The sequence below is a fragment of the Alternaria conjuncta genome (genome assembly GCF_024043145.1).
Source record: "Alternaria conjuncta strain BMP 0040 chromosome Unknown scaffold_8, whole genome shotgun sequence".
NCBI lineage: Eukaryota > Fungi > Ascomycota > Dothideomycetes > Pleosporales > Pleosporaceae > Alternaria > Alternaria conjuncta.
In genome coordinates, this window is record NW_026250097.1 from 1,275,844 (window position 1) to 1,300,600 (window position 24,757).

The 24,757-nt window shown below is 53.0% G+C and overlaps 8 protein-coding genes across 8 annotated transcripts; 6 read left to right on the forward strand and 2 right to left on the reverse strand.

Annotated features, from left to right (window-relative positions):
- Positions 1-971: 971 nt before the first annotated feature.
- Positions 972-2,219, forward strand: J4E85_006243 (uncharacterized protein; the record flags this gene model as incomplete). Its single annotated transcript, XM_051470483.1, has 4 exons — positions 972-997; positions 1,052-1,118; positions 1,166-1,249; positions 1,299-2,219. 4 exons carry the CDS (start codon positions 972-974, stop codon positions 2,217-2,219), a joined length of 1,098 nt encoding a protein of 365 aa, XP_051325971.1.
- A 690-nt stretch (positions 2,220-2,909) lies between these two features.
- J4E85_006244 (uncharacterized protein) lies at positions 2,910-5,286 on the forward strand (the record flags this gene model as incomplete). Its single annotated transcript, XM_051470484.1, has 4 exons — positions 2,910-2,999; positions 3,097-4,304; positions 4,360-5,022; positions 5,073-5,286. The coding sequence occupies 4 exons, from the start codon at positions 2,910-2,912 to the stop codon at positions 5,284-5,286; spliced, it is 2,175 nt and encodes a 724-aa protein (XP_051325972.1).
- Positions 5,287-6,886: 1,600 nt separating this feature from the next.
- Positions 6,887-8,685, forward strand: J4E85_006245 (uncharacterized protein; the record flags this gene model as incomplete). The annotated part of the gene is made up of 5 exons (XM_051470485.1): positions 6,887-7,018; positions 7,067-7,196; positions 7,249-7,303; positions 7,361-7,824; positions 7,874-8,685. 5 exons carry the CDS (start codon positions 6,887-6,889, stop codon positions 8,683-8,685), a joined length of 1,593 nt encoding a protein of 530 aa, XP_051325973.1.
- A 186-nt stretch (positions 8,686-8,871) lies between these two features.
- Positions 8,872-10,734, reverse strand: J4E85_006246 (uncharacterized protein; the record flags this gene model as incomplete). The annotated part of the gene is made up of 1 exon (XM_051470486.1): positions 8,872-10,734. One exon carries the CDS (start codon positions 10,732-10,734, stop codon positions 8,872-8,874), a length of 1,863 nt encoding a protein of 620 aa, XP_051325974.1.
- Positions 10,735-12,549: 1,815 nt separating this feature from the next.
- Positions 12,550-17,936, forward strand: J4E85_006247 (uncharacterized protein; the record flags this gene model as incomplete). The annotated part of the gene is made up of 8 exons (XM_051470487.1): positions 12,550-12,844; positions 12,907-13,754; positions 14,173-14,213; positions 14,267-14,387; positions 14,440-16,476; positions 16,530-16,904; positions 16,951-17,624; positions 17,675-17,936. The coding sequence occupies 8 exons, from the start codon at positions 12,550-12,552 to the stop codon at positions 17,934-17,936; spliced, it is 4,653 nt and encodes a 1,550-aa protein (XP_051325975.1).
- A 754-nt stretch (positions 17,937-18,690) lies between these two features.
- Positions 18,691-20,561, forward strand: J4E85_006248 (uncharacterized protein; the record flags this gene model as incomplete). Its single annotated transcript, XM_051470488.1, has 2 exons — positions 18,691-20,460; positions 20,514-20,561. 2 exons carry the CDS (start codon positions 18,691-18,693, stop codon positions 20,559-20,561), a joined length of 1,818 nt encoding a protein of 605 aa, XP_051325976.1.
- Positions 20,562-20,972: 411 nt separating this feature from the next.
- On the reverse strand, positions 20,973-21,819 carry J4E85_006249 (uncharacterized protein; the record flags this gene model as incomplete). The annotated part of the gene is made up of 2 exons (XM_051470489.1): positions 20,973-21,625; positions 21,717-21,819. 2 exons carry the CDS (start codon positions 21,817-21,819, stop codon positions 20,973-20,975), a joined length of 756 nt encoding a protein of 251 aa, XP_051325977.1.
- A 326-nt stretch (positions 21,820-22,145) lies between these two features.
- Positions 22,146-24,600, forward strand: J4E85_006250 (uncharacterized protein; the record flags this gene model as incomplete). Its single annotated transcript, XM_051470490.1, has 2 exons — positions 22,146-22,400; positions 22,450-24,600. The coding sequence occupies 2 exons, from the start codon at positions 22,146-22,148 to the stop codon at positions 24,598-24,600; spliced, it is 2,406 nt and encodes an 801-aa protein (XP_051325978.1).
- Positions 24,601-24,757: the final 157 nt, after the last annotated feature.

The window sequence follows — 24,757 nt, forward strand, 5'->3', positions numbered from 1 at the left end:
TTAAGTGCGGTCTAGGCTCAATATGCACGATCCCTTCGAGCTCTCCTAACCAGCACGATGCCCGAGCATTTCGATTCGTAGACTACGTAACAGCGTCCGAATGCGACATCGTCGTTCGTCTATCGCCTCAGGCCCTCGTTGTTGAGTAACGCGTGCAACAAGCGTTTCAGCCTCAGGGTCTCTGACACTCACGTCACAACGCCCACCCGGCTAAAAGTGGGTCTGATGGAAGCTCTGCTGCCGAGCCCATCACATCATGCAAGCCTTTAGCTACCCGAATCTAGCCACATGGCCGCTGTCTCTTCTCCTTTCACGGTTAGTACCTGTTTTGGACTTAGCGCGCATGACTTCCGTAGCCCAGCATAGAGATAGCGTCTCTATCTTGATCGTACCACATGCGCCAAGATCACGACGCAGCCCCATATTGTTCCTTCATAGCATGCCATTGTGGATTCCTGTGGATTCTTCAAGGCTACGGGCCGATCATATGGCTGCCCGATGTTATACAACGGTTTCTAAGCCTTGCATCATTCGCTAGCTGCGAACTTTCTCGATGCCATAGACCAATCGCATTCTCCAGACATGTACTATGGTTCACTTCGCGTCGAGCCATCCGGTCGCTTCTCTCGCATGATCGCCACAGCTGGGATAGTAATGCTTGTTCACACGCGTAAGGAGCGCCACACGGCCTATGGGACACTCCCTCCCGCTTGTGCAGAATCTGGGGAATCCTCAGGTTTGCATTTTGTATCCGTCCTCATAACCGAACGCTCAGGCCCGACTCACTTTGTTCATGTTCATGTTTGTTCATACATCTGTTTTCTTCTCTTGCTGTCCGGGCGCATTGTTGCACACGTCGGATCGTTCAATCGAGCCTAGATACTCTCCTTGTTGTGCTTCACGCGCAGCCATTCAACATGTACTTCCGGCCGGGATATGTGGTGGTGATTGTTGGGGCGATACTCACGACGATGTCGACCGTCATCGTAGCGTTGCGGTAGGACTAATTGGCGTTGATGTGATATGGCAACAGGCTGACGTCCTCGAACAGATACTATTGCAGATGGTTTTTGATGGGAACTGTCAGTGCTAGCGATCACCTCATGTTTGTGGCTCTTGTAAGTCTGAGCCTTGTCTCCTCGACGATAAAGCTAATGAGATTCAGGTAGTTACATGGGGCAACTTCGTGGTGAACTTCTATCAAGATGAGACCAGCGCCCATACTCGTCCAAGCTATCTATTCAATCCAGTGAGAAAGACCAAAGTTCAGCCAACAACAACGTCTAACATCCATCCAGGAGAAGCGGCCCCTGATCGAGCCGCAAGTCCGTGGCAATCTCATATCATGGTGGGTCTACCGCTTGACCTACACCATCGGGCTGGGCTTCGTCAAGCTCAGTATCCTCTTCTTCTACCGCGCCATCGCCGCAAACCGCACGTTCCGCAAGCTCGTTTATGCTACGATCGCTTTCGTCTGCATGTACACGTTTGCTGCAAGCATGGCATCTACCTTCCAATGCGAGAACCCATCAGACGCTTGGTCGACAACCAACTACTTCGCTCAGTTCGATCGCAACCCAAACGCCCACCGAAAGCCAGTCAAATGCTTCGACCCCATCAAGCTATGGGTGTTCTCCTCGGCATCCAACCTGATAACCGACATCATCATCCTCATGCTTCCCCTTCCGACACTTCTCAGTCTTCGCATAGCTATGACCAAACGTCTAGCACTCATCGGCATCTTCTCAGTTGGCATCATGGCTATAACTGCATCGTCCGTACGCATGTGGGTCATGATGCTATGGGCTGAGTCGCCCTCCAACTCTGCCCGCTTTGGAAACGACCTACTCCTGTGGGGTCAGGTTGAGACCAACAGCGGCATAATCTCTGCATCTATACCATTCCTGCGTCTCTTGTTTCGCAGTACTCAAAAGGAAGAACGAAGCGCAACGCCAGTGAAGGTCAACAGAGTGCCATCGCGGCCTGTTCAGATCGATGCCTTTAGCCAGCACAAAGCACTCGATATGGGCGAATGGCCGCTCCAGGACGTCAAGAGAGCCAGTGAGCAGGACAATTGCTTCATCACAATACACGAAGAGACAGTGCGTACTAGAGGGTCTGCTTGGGGGCCCTTTATCACCATACCGGAAAGTCTGAGCTCAGCTAGTAGGGGCGAGACATTGCTAGAGCCACAACAGCATCCGCACATGACGGTCTGAGGAGCTCAGGGGTGCCTTCTTGTATTTGTAACGATAATGATAATCTGCCTTTAATAAAGTTCATGTTTTTCTCCCTCAAGAATGTAAGCAACTCGTAATAGCTGTGTCACTTGTGAACTGCACAGACTGCGCTGGTCTCATGAACACAGATGTCGCGTTCTGTATGCACATTGGCAGCTGCAGAAAGACATTCGTCACGGCCGACTGCGGCCATGTCTAACATCGGGTGTTGCATGAGGGGTGCAGGATGACATGGGTTTAACGATGCCGCCTTGCCATTTGAGGCTAACACCGGGCGGAGCTATCCACCTGGGCGTCAGCGGCGATCTCATGCGGCTTGCCAGAGAGCGATGGAGAGGTCACGTAGACGCCCGCGTTATACTCGACCGCTTTCACCGTCGTGCTCGCAGCTACAAGGCCGTTGTTTATCGCAGCACACCAATCGCACCTGTGGATCTCCCCCACATCTCGGCTTAAGTAGCAGGCGCTTGTTTACCCACCTGCACCGTGGCTTCCTCACGCCTTACCAAGCTATTCCTCGCCGCTGTCGCTCTCTTCATCGCAACATCCGCCATCCTGGCTTCAATCCGACTCGGCGGCCGCGTACCATCTATACTGCAATACGTCAAACCCTCGCCTCTACGGCATCCCCTCTACACACAACCGTTTAGGCCACTCACCAATTCCACCATGGCTCCATCGCAATACAAGACACCGCCGCAGTTGCCGCCCAAGTTCACGGCTACCAAGGAGAGCTTGGTGAATGACGCAAAGCGACTGGTATGTGTGGCTCCGTGATTCCAGAGCTTCCGCTCGCAATTGCTGCTGCCGACCCCGCCGGAGGGGTGCATCGACCAAATGCTAACGCTTGCCCCAGATCGACAGGTCACGAGGTGTTCAGGATGCTATTGTCCGCGACGTGAAGCCCGAGAGCGCCAATTTCGCAAACGTACTCCTTCCCATCGCCCGCGATGACAACAAGATGGCCATCGAATCGCATATACTCGGCTTCTACAACGCCGTGTCGACAAGCAAGGAGCTCCGCGATGCGTCCAGCGAGGTTGAGCAGATGCTCGACGACTTTGGTATTGAGTCGTCTATGCGCGAGGACGTCTTCAACCTCATCGATGCGGTACTGAAGAAGGGCGAGGACCTAGACCCGGAGTCCCGACGGCTGCTCGAGAAGGACCACAAGTCGTTCATTAGAAATGGTCTGAATCTTCCCGCGGGCCCCAAGAGGGATCGTTTCAAGGAGATCAAGCAGCGTCTGAGTCAGATCAGCATTGCTTTCCAGAAGAACCTTAACGAGGAAAGCGGAGGATTGTGGTTTACACCCGAGGAGCTACACGGCGTGCCAGAAGATGTCCTCTCAGGACTCAAGAAGGGAGAGGGTGAATTCGACGGCAAGCTGTTCCTGACCTTCAAGTACCCCGACCTCTTCCCGACGCTCAAGTACGCGACGAACCCGGAGACGCGCATGAAGGTCTTCGTTGAGAATGAGAACAAGTGCAACGACAACGTACCTCTGTTTAGGGAGGCCATCCTCCTTCGTGACGAAGCCGCCCGCCTTCTCGGCTACGACAACCACGCGCAATTCCGGATAGAAGATAAGATGGCAAAAACTACCAAGACAGTCGACGACTTCCTCGGTGACCTTCGCACTCGGCTTGCACCAGGCGGCAAGAAAGAGATTGAGAAGCTGATGGCATTGAAAGAGCAAGATGTGAAGGAAAATGGACTTACCGGCCCGCTGACCAAGGACTACTACCTCTGGGACAACCGGTACTACGATCGCCTGTTACTGGAGAAGGACTATCAGTTGGACCACCAAGTCATTGCCGAATACTTCCCTCTGCAGACGACTATCCAAGGCATGTTGAAGATCTTTGAAGAGCTTTTTGGTCTGGTCTTCGTTGAGATCGTTGGCGAGGAAGACAGGGCTGCCCTTGCTGATGGCGGCAAGGGTTCCGATATTGTCTGGCATGAGGAGGTGCAGATCTTTAGCGTTTGGGATGACAAGGGCGAGGGCGAGGGCTTTGTCGGCTATCTCTACCTCGATCTGTTCCCTCGGGACGGCAAGTACGGGTAAGTAACGCCGCTATACAACCTGCATATGAAATGAATACTGACTTGTTGGTAGACATGCCGCCAACTTCAACCTCCAGCCTGGATACATAGACGAGAACGGCAAGCGACGATACCCCGCAACGGCACTAGTCTGCAACTTCTCGAAGCCAACAAAGAAGAAGCCCTCGCTACTGAAGCACGATGAAGTCGTCACCCTCTTCCACGAGCTTGGACACGGTATTCACGACTTGGTATCGCGGACAACCTACTCTCGCTTCCACGGCACCAACACTGTTCGTGACTTTGTTGAGGCACCATCTCAGATGCTGGAGAACTGGTGCTGGACACCGTCGCAACTACGCTCTCTATCACACCACTACTCTCACATCTCTGCCGACTACGAGAAGGCATATCTAGAGTCTTCGGGCGCCGACAAAAAGCCAGCGGAGCAGATCCCCCAGTCACTCGTTGCAAAGTTGATCTCAACCAAGCATGTCAACGACGCCCTATTCAACTTGAGACAGTTGCATTTCGGCACCTTTGACATGGCTGTTCACGAGCCAGCCAGCCATGAGGAGCTTGAGAAGATGGATATTACTGAGAAGTACAACTCTTTGAGGCACGAGATCAGTCAGCTGAAGGGACCTGAGTCGTTGGAGGGTGACAAGAAGGGTGACTGGCACTGGGGTAACGGACAGGCTACGTTTGGCCACTTGATCGGTGGTTATGACGCTGGGTAAGTCACGTTCGATCACTTTACCAAACATCACATGCTAACCATCACAGCTACTACGGCTACCTCTCATCTCAGGTCTACTCCACAGACATGTTCTACACTGTCTTCAAGAAGGATCCCATGAACCCCACCGAAGGCCGTCGCTACCGGCACACGGTTCTCGAGCGTGGTGGTTCCAAGGAGGAGATGGACATTCTTGAGGAGTTCCTTGGTCGCAAGCCCCAAACCGAAGCTTTCTACAAGGAGTTGGGCATCTCGCAGTAGAGGCGCGAGAATGTGCGAGTTTCAAAAGATTACGTTAGCAGGAGTGGACGACAGAGGTCAGGAATCATTGGCAATGAAGACCGCATTGGACGTGAAGGCTGGTCAAACGAGGATCTAGATATCGATGCGTGGGGGGCCCATTGGAAAGATGCGACTCCTATCGCTGAATGGAATGCAACGAAGGCGAGATGGTTCAGGAGGCGTGTGTTTGCTGCTGGGGGATACGTGGATACGGGACGTCCTTGGATTGGACCCAGATGAGGGTTTGTCAAAGACAACATCGCATCATGAGCCAACGCATTGTTAGCGGAGGTATAGTAGTCGTCCTGCCGGACTATTGCGTATTCATCTGAACTTTTGAGCACACCTGAACCACACCAGCCTCTATCACCGCATCTCACCTACACAACAACATCCTATCGTACCGTCCTCCCCAACACACCACAAAGAAAAATGCCCAAAATCCCACGCCCCTCTCTATCGTCCATCTCCTCCTCCTTCACTTCCTGCTGCTATCTCCAGAAACCATGCGCCGTCCGGGACTGCCGTAATACTATCAGATGGAGGCCAGATGCACAAAATCGCGGTGTATATCTGTGCAAGAGGCATATGAAAGAGCTAAGGAAGGTTGCGGCGGTCATTATTGATGATTGGCTTGTTGAGCAGATGCTGGGCGATGGGCCTTTTGCTGGGAGGGGGGTGCGGTGGTGGTAGTTTGTTAGACTATGCTTGCAAGCGAGATGGCACGGTGTTCTGAAAGCTTAGAAGATTGTCTTTCTATCTCAAGATCATTCCTACTATGAGAGTCACAACATATTTCCGAAAGAGCCTTCGTGGTTATCATTTGACGCGTCCACGGAACTGCAGGTGCTGGGGGGCCACCACCACGCTAGCGTTATCGCGGAATTGCGTCCGCATTGCCCGCAATACCGATAAGACGCGTCAAGCACGTCTTGCCAACCTCCCCGACGTTACACCGAACAGAGGCGCCGCTTTCAACACGAGAATTATGAACTCAACGGCATACGTTCGACCTGACGACTCATGTTGACGCGTCTAAACCGAGCGTAGTAAGCTTCGAGGGATCTGGGCACAGCACTTCGGCTCATCGACTACTCGTCTCGCACCACCCGGGCATGCACCATGGCTACCGTGACTCGCAAAGCACCAGATACACATGTCTGGTTTGGAGTCAGGTACACTATCACGGCATGATTCCGCCTACATCTACGACCGGCGTCGGGATGGCTGCAGAACCCTCTTCCTTTGCCGTTCCCCGCAGAACCGGTTCCTCTAATTCGTATAACCCGCCTCGATGATTGGACGAGATAGGACACTATAAGCAGAACGTGAGAGAAAGGCCCTGGGATCACTGACACACGTTCAACATGGAGCCCCTCTGCTAATGGAAAGATGCGGCGCAGAGATAAGCATATCTTGACAGGCATGCCACTGCTTCCTGATTAGGTTACAGTCGCTTCACCAGTCCAGGTTGTTCGGATTGGTTCCGCATCAACGACCATGATTCTATTGAACATGCGGCTTGAGCGTTTTCTCTTCTTCCTATCGGACTAACCGTCTACTGCGCTGTACAGAGCGAATGAACGAGAAAACCAACATGAGTTCTCGAAAAGATGTTGACGGCAAAGAGAACGAAGCGATGGCTCTGGACTTGCAACGGACCATGTCTGGGAAGCATGATCAGACGCAGGTCTCCGACCAGAAGCTTGAAGTAAGTCACGTCGAGACCGTTGATACCGTCTTACTTACCAAGCAGTAGCAAAACTTCAACGTCTTCTCCCTTATTTCTACGGCAACATCTCTGATCGCAACATGGGAAGCACTTGGGTCTACAATGGCCACCGGCCTCATATCTGGAGGCCCAGTGTCTCTGGTGTATGGATACCTACGTTCGTCTTCCAATCTGCTGGCTCGAATCGGCCTCTGATACAGATACCACAGTCGCGATCATAGGGACATTGGCAACAGCGTTGTCTCTTTCAGAATTGGCCTCCATGTGAGTCGAGAGCTCCTCTGTGGATTGCGAACTCATCTGACCACCACTTTTCGCCAGGTACCCATCGGCTGGAGGCCAGTACTACTTCGTCGTCCAACTTGCTCCCAAGAAATTCAGAGCAGCATGGGGATATGCCTCGGGATGGATCTGCATATTCGCCTGGCAGACCTTCACTGCGGCTGCACCGTTCCTCGGCGCAACGATGATTCAAGGTCTCGTCGTACTCAACTACCCGAGCTACTCGTATGAGAGGTGGCACGGAACGTTGATATATTGTGCCTTCCTTGGGCTTGCAGCACTTGTTAATGTTTTCGCTATCAGAATCATGCCTCTAATTTTGCATGCGACATTCGCGCTGCACGTCGGATTCTGGATCGTGCTGATCATTGTCATCTGCGTTATATCGCCCAGCAAAAATTCCGCGGAATTCGTCTTCACTACTTATATCAACGAGTCGGGATGGAGTAGTGACGGCGTAGCTTTCAGCATTGGTTTGCTGAGTAGCACATACGTGCTTGCGGGTTTGTCGCGTCCATTTCCAACAATGTACAAAACTGACAATTCGACCAGGATACGACAGCGCGACCCATCTCACCGAAGAGATCAAAGACCCCGAACGCAACGTTCCGCGAGCCATGTTGGCATCAATCATCATCAACGGCGCACTAGGATTCGGGTTCCTGCTCGTCGTCCTGTTTTGTATGGGCGACATCACCGAAGCGATGGAAACGACAACCGGATACCCCATCATCGAGATCTTCTACCAGATCAGTCGCAGCAAGGCTGCGGCGTCAGCCATGACCTGCGCCCTCATAGCCATAGCGGCATTGGCAACAGTACCTCTTCTTCTGACAGCATCTCGAATGCTGTGGTCTTTCGCCCAGGACGCTGGACTACCTTGCTCGAAAACGCTATCCCGAGTTGACAGCAAACATCATGTACCTCTACCAGCGATAGCGGTCACCAGCGTCTTTCTCATTTTGATCGGCCTCTTAAACATCGGCTCTACTACCGCTTTTAACGCCATCGTATCATTAGGCACAGTCGGCCTGTACATCTCATACTTGATGCCGATATTGCTCATATGTTACCAGCGGATCGCTCGTCCGAGATCACTACCATACGGTCCCTTTAGACTTGGAAGACTCGGTGTGGGTGTCAACCTTGTTTCTATCATTTACACTATCTACGTGTCTATCTTCCTTCTTTTTCCGCCATATCAACCTGTCACGGCTCAGAACATGAACTACGCACCGGTCGTTCTGGGAGGTGTTCTGGTGTTGAGTGCTGTGTGGTGGTTTGTCAGAGGGAAGAGGCAGTTCGTTGGGCCCGTGTTTGATACGATTGAAGGCCGGCCCGCACTGGATGATGCGAGAGTTTAGTGGCGACATTGTCGCTATCAAATTTCGTCGAGATGTGCGCAAAAGGGTTCATGGTCAACAAACGAGGGAGCAATACTTGATAGACTTAGTGATTTACTCGTGTAGTGACGTCTATCTATCAAAGCTACAAACGAGATCGGCCAATTTGAGAAGTAAAGAATATACAGAGAAAAGAAAGTCCAGCGTTTACACACGGCACAGCTTGCCGTTCTCGTTCGGCAGGCCGTCTACGCTCTCTACCTTCCACCTCTCACTACCGACTCCGGTAGTCGCAAAGAACACATCCTGAGGGTCAAGCTTCTTCTTCAATTCCAACAACTTAGGGTAGTTGTCACCGAAGAACGCATTACCGAAGTCAGGCTCGAGACGATCAGCCTCAGCAAGGTAGGATCCAGCACCAGGGCTAATGTCTCTCCAGGCCTGCATATCGCCTGCCTGGAACTCCTTGCGGATCCTCAGGATCTCCTCGGCGGTGCTGTTGATGGGCCAGCGCACAGATTGCATGCTGAAGGAGACTAGCGGGCGCCAATGAGTGTTGACAGCATTGTCGGTGTTGTATGGGTCCTTGGCCTGCATGTTGAAGTGAACTTGCACGCGGTTCTTCTCGCTCGATCGGCGGATGTTCTCGTATACTTCTTGACGCTTCTCAGCTGTCTCAAAGTTGGCGCGAGGGAAGAGGCGCGATGCGGTTGCTACATTGGGCTTCTGAACGGCCTCGAGAGGGAAGGATGAACGCCACGCATCGTAGTAGTTGTCGAAGTGGGTGATGTTGGGGTCATACTTGACACCCAAGTCATCGAGCTTGTTGAACCAGGGCTGTAGGAGGGCGGTGGCTTCCTCGACATTCTTGCCGGGCGCAAAGAAGGGCGAGAAGGCGAACGCAAAGGTGCCGTTGGAGGGGATCAAAGTCCAGTATGTGTATGTACCGGCATCGGCGTTGTCAATCCACAGGTCGACGTATGAGCGGATTGCAGCCCAGAACGTCTCGTTGCCTGTGTCCTTGGAGTTGAAACCAAAGCGGGAGGCTGTGACCTCGAGGTCGGGGTGGGCCTTGACGGTCACGGAGGTGACGACGCCAAAGGTGCTGCCACCACCACCACGCAGGGCCCAGAAGAGATCGGTGTTGGAGGTAGAGTTTGCGACAACATACTCGCCATCAGCCCTAACGACCTCCATGGAGAGCACGCTGTCAGCTCCAGTGCCGTACAATCCGGTCAATGGAGAGTGACCACCTCCTTGAATGTATCCACCCATGACTCCGACCGTCTCGCCTTCGCCACCAACGACGATTCTGCCCTTCTCAGCGGCAGCCTTGTAGATCTCGAAAGCTTGCACGCCAACACCGCTCTTGAATGCAGGGCCAGTGTAGTTGAGCTTCTCATCGACATACTCTTCGATGTACTCGATGTCCTTCATGTTGTGCGTCCAGATGCTGAGAGCATCCTTGCCACCACTCTTGCCGAGGAAGTCGTGGCCGGTGTTCTTGACGACGAGTCTGACACCCGAATTACGAGCAAAGTTGACGGCGAGCTGGACGTGCTTGGGTTCAGTCGCGTTGACAACATACATGGGGAAGCCTCCACGAGTGCAGCCATGCGAGTCGTAGAGAACCGGTGGGGCACAGGTCAGGCCTTGAGCGACTGGAGACATCATCTCAATAGGGTCGATCATATGGATATACGACTTCTGCCATGCTGCCACAGTGTATTCGGAGCATTTTGCAGCGTTGTAATCTTCGCCAGGGTAGCACACTGCTGCCAACGGAGTAGGTGCACTGATGACGCGGTCGCCAGTGAGTTTGCTGAGCTGGGACCAGGCCTCATCGGAAGGCCATTGAGGGTCATCGGGGTAGACTTTGCATCTCGAAGAGTTCGTTGGTGTTGTAGCGTCGAGCGAGCCGGGGAGAAAGAGGGACCTGACTGCTGAAGTGACGCCTTGGAGGTCTACATCTACGTTGAGGGTGTTGGTTCCAGCCTTAGCCGAAAGGACGGGTGATGCCGTGGTTGACGTTGCAGCCAAAACTGCGAGCCACATAGCGATGGAAGCCATTTTGAATCGTTCGTCGGTGTAAAACGACGACTCAGTGTTTCACCGAGGGTACCAATCTTTGGCAATTGATCGTCTCCCGTCGAACGGCTGCAGATCTACATGTCTGTCAGAAAGTTTCTTTTTGCCATTGACGGCCGTTACTCACTGTACCTTTCCCCTGGGGCTTGCGGCTGGTCTGCGGATGACGGACCGTTGCGCACTGAGACGAGAAACAAGGCGATAGTCATAATGGTCATCTTACGGACTGACTCGATATAGGAGGCGTCGTCCAATAACCTGAGCTTGGCAGGATGTAGGCTAATGTTCTTTGCCCAGAGTGTGACCGCTGATCTTGGCTGGAAAGATTGTTGACAGCTGAGATAACCGGGGGCGACGACATGGTATTCAAGTAATCACGGCATCGCAACCTATCCAGGCAATTCCTGAGTGTCCATGTATGCAGATGTTGCGTGGTACGGCTTATCTCACATGCATATTCTATATATTGGACCTATCGCAAGAAGCGATCAGCAATGATAATGCGAATTCTGCACTCGTGAGGCAGTCCCTGGAATATCGACTGTGCCCACGTGCGCTCGAATATGTCGTTGGGACTAGTCTCAGGCACATCGTTACTCGAGTCGTGAGGCTTGCCGCCCAGGTTCTGCCTGTTGGTGCCGGCGTAGCTGCCGGTAGTGCAAAGTCTGAGAGTCATGTACGCACGCAAGCGCGAAGCTGCCGCGATTGCCTGACAACGGACCTGCAGCAGTGGAGCTCACAAGTAGTTCTAAAACACGCGTTCATGATAACGGCTTGGAATGGTGTCAGTTATTTCTCGGCCATCAATTGCAATCGAGTGCAGTGAGGATGACTGCGCGTCTGGCAGGAGCCGCGTCAGACGGGTCGGACAATAAACTAGTCCCGGGGGATCGCCTCCGTTAGCCACATGGCCGCCGGTCTCCAAGCCTTCAACGCCAACAACGCCATAATCCTGAAGATCGGCATACTTACTTCCCCTAATCACAAGTGGCTCAAAACATCGATTCGCTCACTGTGCAATCGCAATCGAAATCCCTAGTGGCAGTGGCTCAATTGTCCATGGTTGCGTCCAGACCATCGACCAGCCAACACCAGGGCGGACAGGCCTCCAGCCGGAAGATTGCGACCGTGTCCAGGGCTGCCCTTGACATGTCAGCCCAAATTCGGACCGTGAGAAACCGATTTGGACTTCGTGAGACGCTCTAGTCCTCTTTCTGGTCAAGCGAGAGGGGAAGACACGAGCGGGAGTCGACTACTGTTGCCGCGGCTGTGGTGTGCATAATGGACCGCCTCGCTTTGGACGACGCCTCTGGTTCCTGGCAGGTTTTTATCCTTGAGACGACAAGAGTCTAGAGCAGCGGCTGGTCCGAGGCAACCTTTCACCTCGCCGTGCAGTGACAGCATCCGTCTTGGCCACCAAACATCCAATCCTGACACCAAGGGAGTGTACGTGCGACTTCCCGCGTGGACGCGCGACATATACTAGTCACATAGCGAGGAAAACTCGAAGGCGTCCAGTGCGGGTACATTCGACTTTTCCTTGGGTGGGCCAATAACACCTACAATATCCGTCACACTTCAGATCCTCACTGTTTGCGTCGTTACTCCACGTTCGCTTCTCGGTGCGATCATCCGTCGTGGACCCACGATCTTCATAAGCCCTCTGGTTCATCCGGTTCACGATCCACTGGACAGGCCAACATTGAACTCCACGCTGTGGGCTTCAACGGCTACTGCGCACCAACGGACTGAGCGCTCCACAGTCGCACGACGCTGGCGACAAACACCAGCAGGACTATGGTGGAAAGCCGACAACCCGAGGTCCTGGCCATCATCGGTACTTTCACAGTCGTCGCCTCTCTCACAGTCTTCCTCAGGGTATGGTCGCGGTACCTCGGACGCAACTTTTGCTGGGACGACCACCTTATCTTGATAGCCTTTGTCCTCCTCATACTAGACACTCTGGCAACATGGATGTACATTGTACTGAGTGGCACCGGCTATCATGTCTATGATCTGCCCAAGAAGTCCGTGGCGGAACAGCTCGTTGCGATACGATGGAACTTCGCAGTACAGATGATGTACCACCCACGTACGTATATCGGATCTGCAGGACATTCCGGAATTTTGCTGACAGGTGGCGTCTGCTTCTAGTCATGGGATTGATTCGAGCTTCCATCATCATGTTCCTCTTCCGCATGAAGGATAGTCGGCGTCGCGTGCGATACCCGTTACACCTTACTTTCTGGCTGAACATCGTATACTCCGTCGGGTCGACTATAGTCAATGTCGTGCAGTGCACGCCTCGTGCCTACGCTTGGTCCAGACCCGCCATGGATAGCATCGATGCCAATGGGAATGTTGTACCAGGCGGTACTTGTATCGACGCGCGTACCTTTGTACTTGTGTCGTGTGGTTTGTCCATCTTCATGGACCTCATCATCATCCCAATCCCTTCTATCATGGTGTGGGGCCTCCAAATGCACCGACGTACAAAGCTCCTAGTCGTCATTGTCATGAGCCTGGGATGGATCGCGACAGGCGTCTCAATCGGCCGATTCATCGTATACTACTATCGGTTTGCTCCCACCAATAAGGATCGCACATGGGATATTGGCATCGGAATCAGCATCGCCGAACCAGCTGTACATATCATGACAGCCTGTGCACCAGCGACCAAGTGCCTCTTCCGAACCCTGTTCCCACAATATGGCACCGGCCGGAACACCTCTTACTACGAAGACCGTACCGCGGGTACAGTGCGACCGAGCACCAAGGTCTTCGGGAACTTCAACTTCGGGCTATCCAACAACCCAGATGACGAGATCACTATTCAGGAACTGGAAGGAGCCCCTAGGACTGCCCCACTTCCACCCGTAAAGGACGAGTGCGAATATGGATTGAAGGCAATGGGAAGCTTCGAATCCAAGGAGTTTGTTGCGAGAGGATTAGGGAGAAAGAAGAGCTGCTCAAAAACCGCATGCACAGAAGCTAGTGAGCCCGTAGAGGCTGAGCCAGAGCATTGCCTGGGGCAAGCTCGGTGATTGTGCTTTTAGTCTGCGATGATGAGCGATGATAGCGTTTGAGATACCTGGTGAAGATATTCACACTCCTTTAGCACATAGTAGTAATCGATGACGTCTACGGCCAATTGAGATCTGTGAATATAATTGTACCCTTGTATTGACCTGGCTGGGAGTGTACGATGGCGGGGCACGCGTGGGCGCGCTGCCACGTGAAGGCCTAGCGCGATTTGGTGGGCGGTACCGAGACCCTTGCCCATGTGAGACGGAACAACAAACATTAGCAGCGACGCATTTCAGCACGACAGCACATGCAGCCACCATGAGGATTATAGAACTCGTAATCGATGTAGGCGACCCAAACCTTCTTAGTAGTCGCTTTCTAACACGCGCATAGGGCTACAAGTCGTACGCTGTTCGTACCGTCATCTCTGGCTGGTAGGGCTTGTTTACGCTCCCCGCACGCAACGACACGACTGACAGCCGACCAGGGACGAGAGCTTCAACTCAATCACGGGACTGAACGGATCCGGAAAGTCGAACATTCTCGATTCAATATGTTTCGTACTCGGAATCAACAACTTGAGCGTGGTGCGAGCGCAGAACTTGCAGGTGAGTGTACCGGGAAAGAGTACGCGATGCAGGAGAGCTGACAGTATTGCAGGATCTCATCTACAAGCGCGGCCAAGCGGGTGTCACCAAAGCGAGCGTTACCATCGTGTTCGATAACCGCGACAAATCGAAGAGCCCCGTCGGCTTTGAGGAACATGCACAGATTTCGGTGACAAGGCAGATCGTGCTCGGAGGAGCGAGCAAGTATCTCATCAACGGACACCGCGCGCAACAACAAAGCATACAGAACCTATTCCAGTCTGTACAACTGAACATCAACAACCCGAATTTCATGATCGCACAAGGAAAGGTCATGCAGGTGCTGAACATGAAGGCCAAGGAGATTTTGGCTATGCTGGAAGAGGCTGCTGGAACACGCATGTTTGAGGACAGGCGGGACAAGGCATACAAGACCATGGCTAAGAAGGAAATGAAGGTGCAGGAGATTACGGAGCTACTGCGAGACGAAATCGACCCGAAGCTCGAGAAGCTGCGGATGGAGAAGCGGGCCTTCCTGGACTTCCAACAGACACAGAGCGAGCTCGAGCGCCTTACGAAGCTGGTCGTCGCTTACGACTACATACGATACAACGAGCGATTACAACAGTCAGCCGAAGACCTCGAAGCCAAGAAGCAAAGGGCGAAAGACCTCGACGCGTCTGCTGTGCGCATGAAGAAGGAGATTGAGAACCTCCAGGAGGACATCAAACAGACAAAGGCAACACGAGAGAAGGAGCTGCGCAAGGGCGGAAAGTTCCAGGCTCTGGAAGAGGAAGTCAAGACGCATTCGCACGAAATTGTCCGCCTGACGACAGTGCTAGACCTGAAAACGACGAGCATGACCGAAGAAGTAGAAAGGAAGGAGGGCGTCGAGAAGAGTGTCAAAGAATTGGAGAAGCTACTCCAGGAGAAGAAGCAGACGTACGAGAAGTTGCAAGAGAAGTACCAGACAGCCCACGCCGAGCTGGCGAAACAGACAGAAGAGGTAGAGAAGAAAGAAGAACTTCTGCAAACTCTACAAACAGGTGTGGCTTCCAAAGAAGGCCAGGAGGGTGGTTACCAGGGCCAACTGCAAGACGCCCGGAATCGCGCAAGCGCAGCCGCGACCGAGCAAGAGCAGAGCAAACTTCGGATATCACATCTTGAGAAGCAGATCAAGGAAGACGAGCCGAAGGCGAAAAAGGCCAAAGAACAGAACTCCGGGCTCCTCAAAGACCTCGAGGCGTTAAAATCCCAAGCTCAGAAGCTGGAAGCGGATCTTGCGAAGCTTGGCTACAACGAAGGTCAAGAAGCCGATATGTATCAGCAAGAGTCGCATCTTCAGGCGCGCATACGCGAACTCCGACAACAGGCAGACGGCATGAGGCGGCAGGTTGCGAACATCGACTTCAGTTACAACGACCCCTCCCCGAACTTCGATCGGTCTAAAGTGAAAGGTCTTGTCGCTCAGCTCTTCACCCTAGAAAAGGAGCATACCCGAGCAGGTACTGCTCTGGAGATCTGCGCTGGTGGTCGGCTGTACAACGTGGTTGTCGACTCCGCTGCTACCGGCAAGCAACTTCTCGAGAACGGCAAGCTGAAGAAGCGAGTGACGATCATTCCACTCAACAAGATTGCAGCTTTCAAGGCGTCGGCAGAGAAGATTGTGGCTGCTCAGAGGATTGCGCCTGGGAAAGTCGACTTGGCCTTGTCGTTGATCGGATACGAGCACGAGGTCAACGCCGCCATGGAGTACGTCTTTGGGTCCACACTCGTCTGTGAGGATGCCGAGACCGCTAAGCGCGTGACCTTCGATCCAGCAGTGCGCATGAAGAGTGTCACTCTACAAGGTGACACATACGACCCAGCTGGTGTTCTGTCTGGTGGTAGCGCACCTCAGTCTAGTGGAGTTCTCATCACCCTCCAAAAGCTCAATGAAATTATGACAGAGCTGAGTTCACAAGAAGCCCAGCTTCAGTCACTGCAGGCCACCATGGCCAAAGAGAAGAAGAAGTTGGACGCTGCTCGTAAATCAAAGCAGGAGCTCGACCTCAAGAGGCACGAGATCAAGCTCACTGAGGAGCAGATTGGCAGCAACTCTTCCTCATCGGTAAGTGATGACTCCTAGAATGCGAACCTGAGGCTTTGCTAATTATGAATTAGATCATCCAAGCCGTAGAAGAGATGAAGCAGACCATTGCTCAGCTCAAGGAAGACATAAAAGCGGCGAAGACTCGCCAAGACGAGGCCAACAAGGACGTCAAACGTATCGAACGCGACATGAGCGAGTTCAGCAACAACAAGGACAGCAAGCTTGCAGAACTACAGTCATCGCTGGACAAGCTCAAGAAAGCTTTGAACAAGAATAGCGCTTCAATCAAGCCCCTGCAGACCGAGATGCGCGAAGCTATGGTCGAGTCCGAGCAATGTGGGAGCGATCTGGCAGCAGCACAAGAGCAACTTGAAGAGGTTCAGACCAATCTGCAGTCGCAGCAAGCAGAAGTGGACGAGTTGCTAGCTGAGCAATCTCGTGTACAGGTAAGTTCTCTAGACCGAGGTCACTTGTCGATGCTAATTTTGCTAGGACGCACACGACTTAGCTGCAGCCCACTTGAGAGACGAACAAGCGAAACTCACTGGGTTCGACGAAGAACTTCGCTCACTTGAAGACGCGATCAGGTCGAAGAACTCATCCATTACTGAAGGCGGTCTTGAACAACAGAAGCTCGGCCATGAGATCGAAAGGTTCCATAAAGAACAAGAAGGCGCAGCTAGCCATGTTAAGGCGCTCGAGAAGGAGTATGAGTTCATCGCGAGCGACTCCGAGCTCTTTGGACGTGCCGGCACAGTCTACGACTTCAAGGGCGTGAACATGGCCGATGCGAAGACCAGGCGGAAGTCGTTGGAAGAGCACTTCCAGCAGAAGAAGAACAAGATCAACCCCAAGGTCATGGCTATGATCGACAATGTTGAGAAGAAAGAAGCCAGCCTCAAGCGGAACATGTCGACAGTCATCCGGGACAAATCGAAGATTGAAGAGACTATCGTCAAGCTTGATGAGTATAAGAAAGAGGCGCTGCACAAGACCTGGACAATTGTCAATCGCGATTTCGGTCAAATCTTTAACGAGCTGCTGCCAGGCAGTTTCGCGAAACTGGATCCTCCTGAGGGCAAGACAATTTCGGATGGTCTGGAAGTCAAAGTCATGCTGGGCAAGGTGTGGAAGCAGTCACTGACAGAGCTGAGTGGTGGTCAACGGTATGCACTCACCCGTACTCGCCCGGATCACATGCGCTAACATTTTCTAGATCACTTATCGCCTTATCCCTCATCATGGCCCTCCTCCAGTTCAAACCTGCACCCATGTACATTCTAGATGAAGTCGACGCCGCGCTGGACCTGTCGCACACACAAAACATCGGCCGTTTGTTCAAGACCCGCTTTAAGGGATCGCAATTCATCGTTGTCAGTTTGAAAGACGGCATGTTCCAAAACGCAAATCGCATCTTCCGCACACGGTTTGTCGACGGTACTAGTGTGGTGCAAGCCTCGTCGGGATCATCTGGATAGGTATTGATGTTTGCGTAATGTGTTATGAGACATGGTTTGGATACCCGGTACGCATGGCTTGGTTTGCGGAGTGGAAAGATATCCGTGTGGTTCTGCATAGAATGGTGTTAGTGGAGTCTTGTTTATGACACTAATGTCCCGGTTGGGAAGTTGGTATGCACATCCGCGGCCCAAACGGCCACTTCCTCGTTAAGATGTCTTGTCGTCCATGTCTCCTTCCTGATGCGGAAACCGAAGATACAAGCTTCCTCTACACCCCAGTTCAGAGCAACACCATGTTTCCTACAACTGCGCGCTACCTATTCTTTCTGCGCACCCACCTACGATACACCTATTGACCTTACGAACGGTTTGCTAATCAACATACCGCCCGCTAGATGCGTGATCAACTGGGCGCACACGCTTCAGATACGCAACAGCGGCTTTCATCGCCGGTCCGCTCATGCTATCGGCACCACCGACCAGGGCCCACGCAATCGATACCCCCGCGTATGCCTCTATCACACCTTCGGGCATACCAGGGCTGATCGCACCCTCTGCACACGATCTCGGTAGCTTCCTGGGCCCGAGCTCGCCGACGTCTCTCACTAGACACTACACCTCACTTCAGGACCATGCCGACCAGATCGTTAGCACGGAGTCGTCAGAGAACGGCGAAGGAACTACCCCAAGACGGCACGTCGACAGACGTGAGGGGTTTAGCTGGGACCATCGAGCAAGCCTCGGAAATGAGAGCAGGCACAGTCGCAACCCAATGGCGATGGAGCAGGAACGTCCGAAAACACCTCCACCGCTGGAAGAGATAATTCGAAGGACGACCATCGACGATGCAGACCACATCCAAAACAGCAAGCTGCAGCATATCGACAGTATGGAGTCGCGCAATTCTGAAACTACAGCTCGAACGGGTTCCTTTTCCACGGAAACCAATGATTCCTACGTCCGCGATTACAGAAGGTCATCTATCGCAGCTTTTGCCAAGGGCATCGTACGGCACGTACCAGAATTCAGGATGCTTCACCTACCCGAAAGCAAAGATGACCAAGACCGGCGAGATCCCCAGGAAGGAAGTCCGCTTAGATTACACAAGAAGGACCGTATGCTATCATTCGCACCACTTCCCGTTGTAAAAGCGAAGGAGTCGTACGAGCAAGCATCAAAGCCATCCGTTGTTATCGAGGAGCCAACAACACCGACAAAGAATGAGAAGATTCCATCGGGCCCACAGTCTCCAACGGGAAAAGGCGGACTACGGGACCGCAGAAAGGTCAATCTCGATCTTTCCATGCCAACCGTCATTCCAGACCTACCTGCTCGCGGCCGCTCACCCGTCGATATTATGGCCAACCTCGGTGCTCCACGCGCGCGAAGTCCGAAAACACCGTGGATCCGCAAAGAGCAGCCGAAGTGGGAGCCAATGCCAATGGCCAAAGCTACGCCAATCCTCGAAGAAGACTACATTCGGGACAGCACCTCAGCGCTGAGGAATGAAAACCAAGGTGGCATAGGTCTCCTGCCCGATACCGATGCGATCTTCTCGTCGCAATCCCCGAAGTTCGAACGACCGCCACCGAAAGTAAGAGATCGGTGTTACATTGATCGTCCGCGATCGAAAAGAACGAGAAGTGGCAGAAGTGAGAAGAGTGGTACGAGTGCCAGCGATTCAACGGTGGCCAAGACACCAGATGGGAGTTGGACGCCAGCAGAAGAGAAGATATACAGAGAACAGCAAGCCCGAACAAAGGCAGAGTTGCAGCAAATAGCGAGCGAATCCAAGGCGACACGTTCGCGCCGCTGGTTATGGCTGCACAAATCGAGTGACGATGCACCTCCCTCTCCTGGACCAGCGCAATCTCTCAACCGCCGCTTCTCTTTCAATCCCTTCCGACGCTCAAACCGCATCTCCGACCAAAACGGCACAGAGACTACCAAACAACAAACTCCATTTTCCTTCTTCCCGGCTCGGGGCAAACAGGTACCTCCAGTAAAGTCGCTCGCACAGATGCATGCTCCGCCAGCCTTCATCCCACCCGGCCTCCAACGCGTACCAACTCCACCAATGTTCGACTCAAACGGCGAAGTCAAAGGCAAGCTAGCAGACTTCTTCTTCGACGTCCACGGCGGCGACGCAATCAACACACGCAACAAGCCCAAGTCCAGTCCAGGCGGCTACTGGGATTCCGACGCCCTACTCATGAGCCTAGCAAACGACATCGACAACCCCTCAGACGAAGCAGAAGACGAAGGCCCCTCCGGCCCCCGCAGCGATTTCATCAACCCACCCGTTGACTTTGGCCCGAGCAGCACCCTCACGGCAAGCACAAGCAACGAAATCGGCAACGCAGCAGGCTACCTCGGCGTAAAACCACCAGCCAGTCCCTCCCTAGCTGCCACATCTCCCATGCTGGGCCACGACGTCTGGTCCCGCATCCACCAATCGCACTACCCCGACACCCCCGACGAACGCACTCTCGCAGCGCTCGCCCGCCAGGAAGAAGAAGAGCGACGAAAGTTTGAATGGCTCGTCCCTGAACACCTTCCTAATAGTCCGCTGTGTCCTCTGCATCCGAAGTATAGGGGGCCCAGCGCGGACTTGTGTTACTGGCATGGACGCAGGTCTGGTAACGAGATTAGGAAGGGGGAGTATGGGGGGTTGGGGGCGAAGGGGGTTTGGAATAGCGCCAGTGGGAGTAGTGGATATAGCCAGCATGATTATGGTTTTGGGGATAACGGAGTGGCTGGGGGTATACCTAGGCTGGCGGGGACGCCGAGTAGGGAGGTGAAGAAGAGGAGATTGATCAGCTTGTCTAATTCTTAAGTGCTAGAGTTGATGTTACTGTCAAGTTGAAAGGCCTCTTGAGAGAGGTGAAGAGGATCAGACTTCACGACTGAGAGAGAAGTGATGTTTACATACGAGAAGATGAATTCTAGACATGCAATTACCGTCTACTAAACCGTCGTACCTCATGAAATGCGCCAGTGAAGGAGCCCGTCTACCGTAATGCGAGTGCGCTCGGCACCATGCGATGTTGTCCCTCAAGACTTCTTGTACGCACTAGCAGGCTTCGCTATCTTGCCGTGATCGTTCCACAACTGCTCCCTCTCACGAATGATCTGCTGCGCCCATGCCTTAACTTCTTCGCTCTTGATAACATCTGCGACCCACTGGAATTCCCCAAGATCATTCTCGCACTTCGACGTGCGCTCGTATTCGACCATCTGAACGAGAAGCTCAATCTTGTCGATGTCGTGCACAAAGTGCGACTCAGCCGTCTCGCTGTCCTCGTATTCCTGCCATAACGCCCTGATGTCCTGACCGTTGAGTCCACCATTGAACTTGCCGAGCAGGTTTGTGCAGATGTAGTCCATGGTCTCGGTCTCTCTCCTGCTCTTTTCTTCCTTGGAGATTCCATCTACGGGTGTAATGTCGCCGACAAGCGCCTCAGCCATGTCGTGGACAACAGCCATGCGACAGCATCGCGCGATATCGAGCTTCGAGCTTATCGAGGCAGGAGCCATCATGGTGAGGATGCTCATGCGGTACATGTGGTCGGATATAGACTCGCCATCGCCAATTTCGAAACGCTGCCATCCTGCACGTTTGGTCGTCTTTAGGCGCTCGAGGAGGTGGAAGAAGGGGAGCGGTGAGTCGGTGTTTTCGGCGTACTTAAGTGCGTTCTCTGAAAGGACTTTGGGGCAGGTTAGCGCTATGTTGATGAAAGGTATGAGGGGTAAGAGAGGTGTCGCATACGGACGAGCTATTGCTTGTTCATGACATACCACTCTCGACTGTCCACTTCTTCTGTTCTGCTTTCTTCGCGTCAAGTACACCGGCGTTAGGGTCGGGCACGCCGTTAACCTGGGTTGCTTCGTCGACTGTCATGATTGCTTGGTGCCTCGAATGCGGTTCGGGATCTGAGGTTTATAGTGGCCCAGAGGGGTGCGTGATTGTCTTATAAACGGTGACTGTTTGGCGAGTGAAGAATGGCGGGACAAGTGACGAAAGTCAGACAGGGAACAGAAGGCGCGAACGGACCTATCGATAACACCCGCCTTGGCAAACAACGCAAGGGTCCCGTCACACCGCAACACCACGCATGCACCTCAAGTCTCAGGGACTTTGACCAGGGTCGCCGCGCGAGTGCATGCTCTGCGGTCGCGAACATGTCTCGACCGCCCTCAACCGCCTCTACGGCCACCGCGACTACCATGAGCGGCCATGCGCGCACCGCGTCGGTCAAGACAATTCCCAAACCTCAAGCAGTGAACCCAATAGCAGCGCCCGATATACGCCTGTTCGTAACCAATTTGCGATTGTTGGATTTGGATTTGCGACCTGATTGGCCTGAAATCACGATACAAACTTTCTCGGCCAAAAATGCAGACCAGCGACAGAGAATTGGCGGGGCTGAATGGGCACTATTCCGACTATTCGAAATATGGGATCCCAATGAGACAGCACAGGTATGCTGGGATGAAACCTCACGCTGATCTATGTCTGACTCAGCTACAGAAACTCCAGCCCTTCTTCCCGCCACTCGAACCACTCCAATCGTTAAACCTCCGCGCTGCGCTATACCGATGTCTGAACGAATTGAAGAAGAACGGCGCCTTGGGAAGAGAGTCAGTTCTGAGGAAAACAATGCTTGACGAGTGCAAGGGCGAGAAATTCTACGAGATATTGGCTATATTTTCGAATGTCGTACTCAAAAAGGTTCTTGCAGCGCAAGACGGAGGTGACAGAGATGCCGTTGTCGCAAGAAAACTGGCGACAGCGTCAACACTGTCAGTCGAACAGCAACGGTCATTACTGCCCCTAGCTATCGCACACAAGGCCGCGCTCGTCAACGTGCTGAGACAGAAAGAAGAGAAGAGGCTGAAGTACATGGAATTCCATGGTCTTCTGGACAAAAAGGCAGCAGATATTCGGGGTCGCATACGCAAATGCAAAGATACCCCTCGAGCGCAAAAGCCAGCGATACCACCGAAAGAAGCCAATGCCATCAAGAAACAGCTCAAGGACAACTGGGTTGGCAACCGACAGTGGCTCGACGTAATGCTACGCGGCGAGAATGTACAGGCGGACGATGCGTTCCTAAACAGCCGTTTCGACAAAGTCTTGCATATGGTGGAAAAAGGCAGAAAATTAGAAGACGTCGCGCCTGAAACTGGATTACTGGAGAATCTGCAAGCAAGAGTGCAAGAGCAGCAGGAGAGGTTACAAAAGTGGAAGGCTTTCCATGCTGAGCTACAAAGCGACGAGTCAGGGAAGGATACATCAGGAAGCGGACAGACTACGGCGCCAGTAAAGGAGTTTCGCTTCGATGACCACTCGCAATATCAATTGCCGTCGGCGAAGCACACCGCAGAATCTGCGAGTGTAAAGCGGCCGACTATGCGAACAGAATTTCAAGACATCCTGTCTGATATGGACAGTGAGCTGGCACGAGCCGCCAAAGTCAGGGCTAGTACTGCATCTACAATTATACATCCTAGAAGTACCTCGACGGCAAAGACTGCTCGCCCACCACTTCTAACAAGGAAATCTACTCAGACGGAGACGATACGCAAAGCACCAGTGATTCCAGCTAAGCCTGTCAAATTACAGTCACCATCAAGACCAAACTCGTTAGAACATGTCCCGGTCCTACCCAGACCATCTCGGCACGTTCCGACAACTGCCACACCAATCGACTCAGATGCCACACTAATTGGTCAATCATCTGCGTTGAGTAGAGCTACGACCCAGCATGACGCATCGCCGACAGAGACTGATAACGAGCGCACACCAGTACCGAAGACTAGATCTGCTGTTCCCGAGCCCGTCGTCGATAACTCATCGTCTGAAGCTGCCAAGACACTTACTAATTACTCGGAGCAAAAAACAGACCTCTCTCCTGAAAAACTACTTGAGCCATCGCCAGAATACCCCTCTGAACGACCAGTCCCAACTTTTGATCCCCCAGAACTAAATGCTGAAGAAGCACTTGCCGACCAGATCATCAACTCCATCGGTAATGCGACCCCATCTCCGGTCAAGAAGCCCCAACCACGCATGTCCCTTTCACTCATTGAACGCACACGCATGACAATGGCACGGACAAACTCTTTCGAACCTGTTCCAGAGTCACCCGATCTACCGCTGCCGTCTATGGGACCACCACCGATCCCTTCCATCACTGGAGATGAAGACGGCGACCGACGCGCAACACTGGCCGAACGAACCCGGCTCACTATGGAAGCCATGCAATCCAACCCCCGCCCCTCCACCACAGCAAAGAAGGAACAGCGCAAATCTAGCCGATCATCACTCTTCCCCGTCAACCAATTTGATACACCCCGGACCCGCAAATCCTTCGAACTCCTAGAGCAGGCTAAGCTCGACAGTATCGAGCGTACACCTACCGAGCAATTGTTCAGTGACGAAGTGGATTACGATAGGGTGTTCAAGTCAAGACCGAAGATTGCCACAAGTCCGGTTTGGAGTCCTGAAGGCGGCGTTGGTGGGCAAGAAGAGTTTGGAAGTGACGGTGAAGATGTGGATGGTGTTACTGGTATTGATCTGGGAGATGTGGATCAGGACGATGACGGAGAGGATAGATTCAAGGAAAGCTGGATGGATAGTCCTAGTCACAAGAAGGGGGTGAGGAGTATGAGGTATTAGATACGAGAGGAGGTACAATTGTAAATGGCATATCAACATTGGGACCAGCCTTGTACGACCATCCATCTTCCCGTCCCGCTCACGACCAATCCTTCACCTCCACATACGTTCTCCGCTCGCCACGTTTATCCACTTCTCCATCACCAGTCTCAATTCT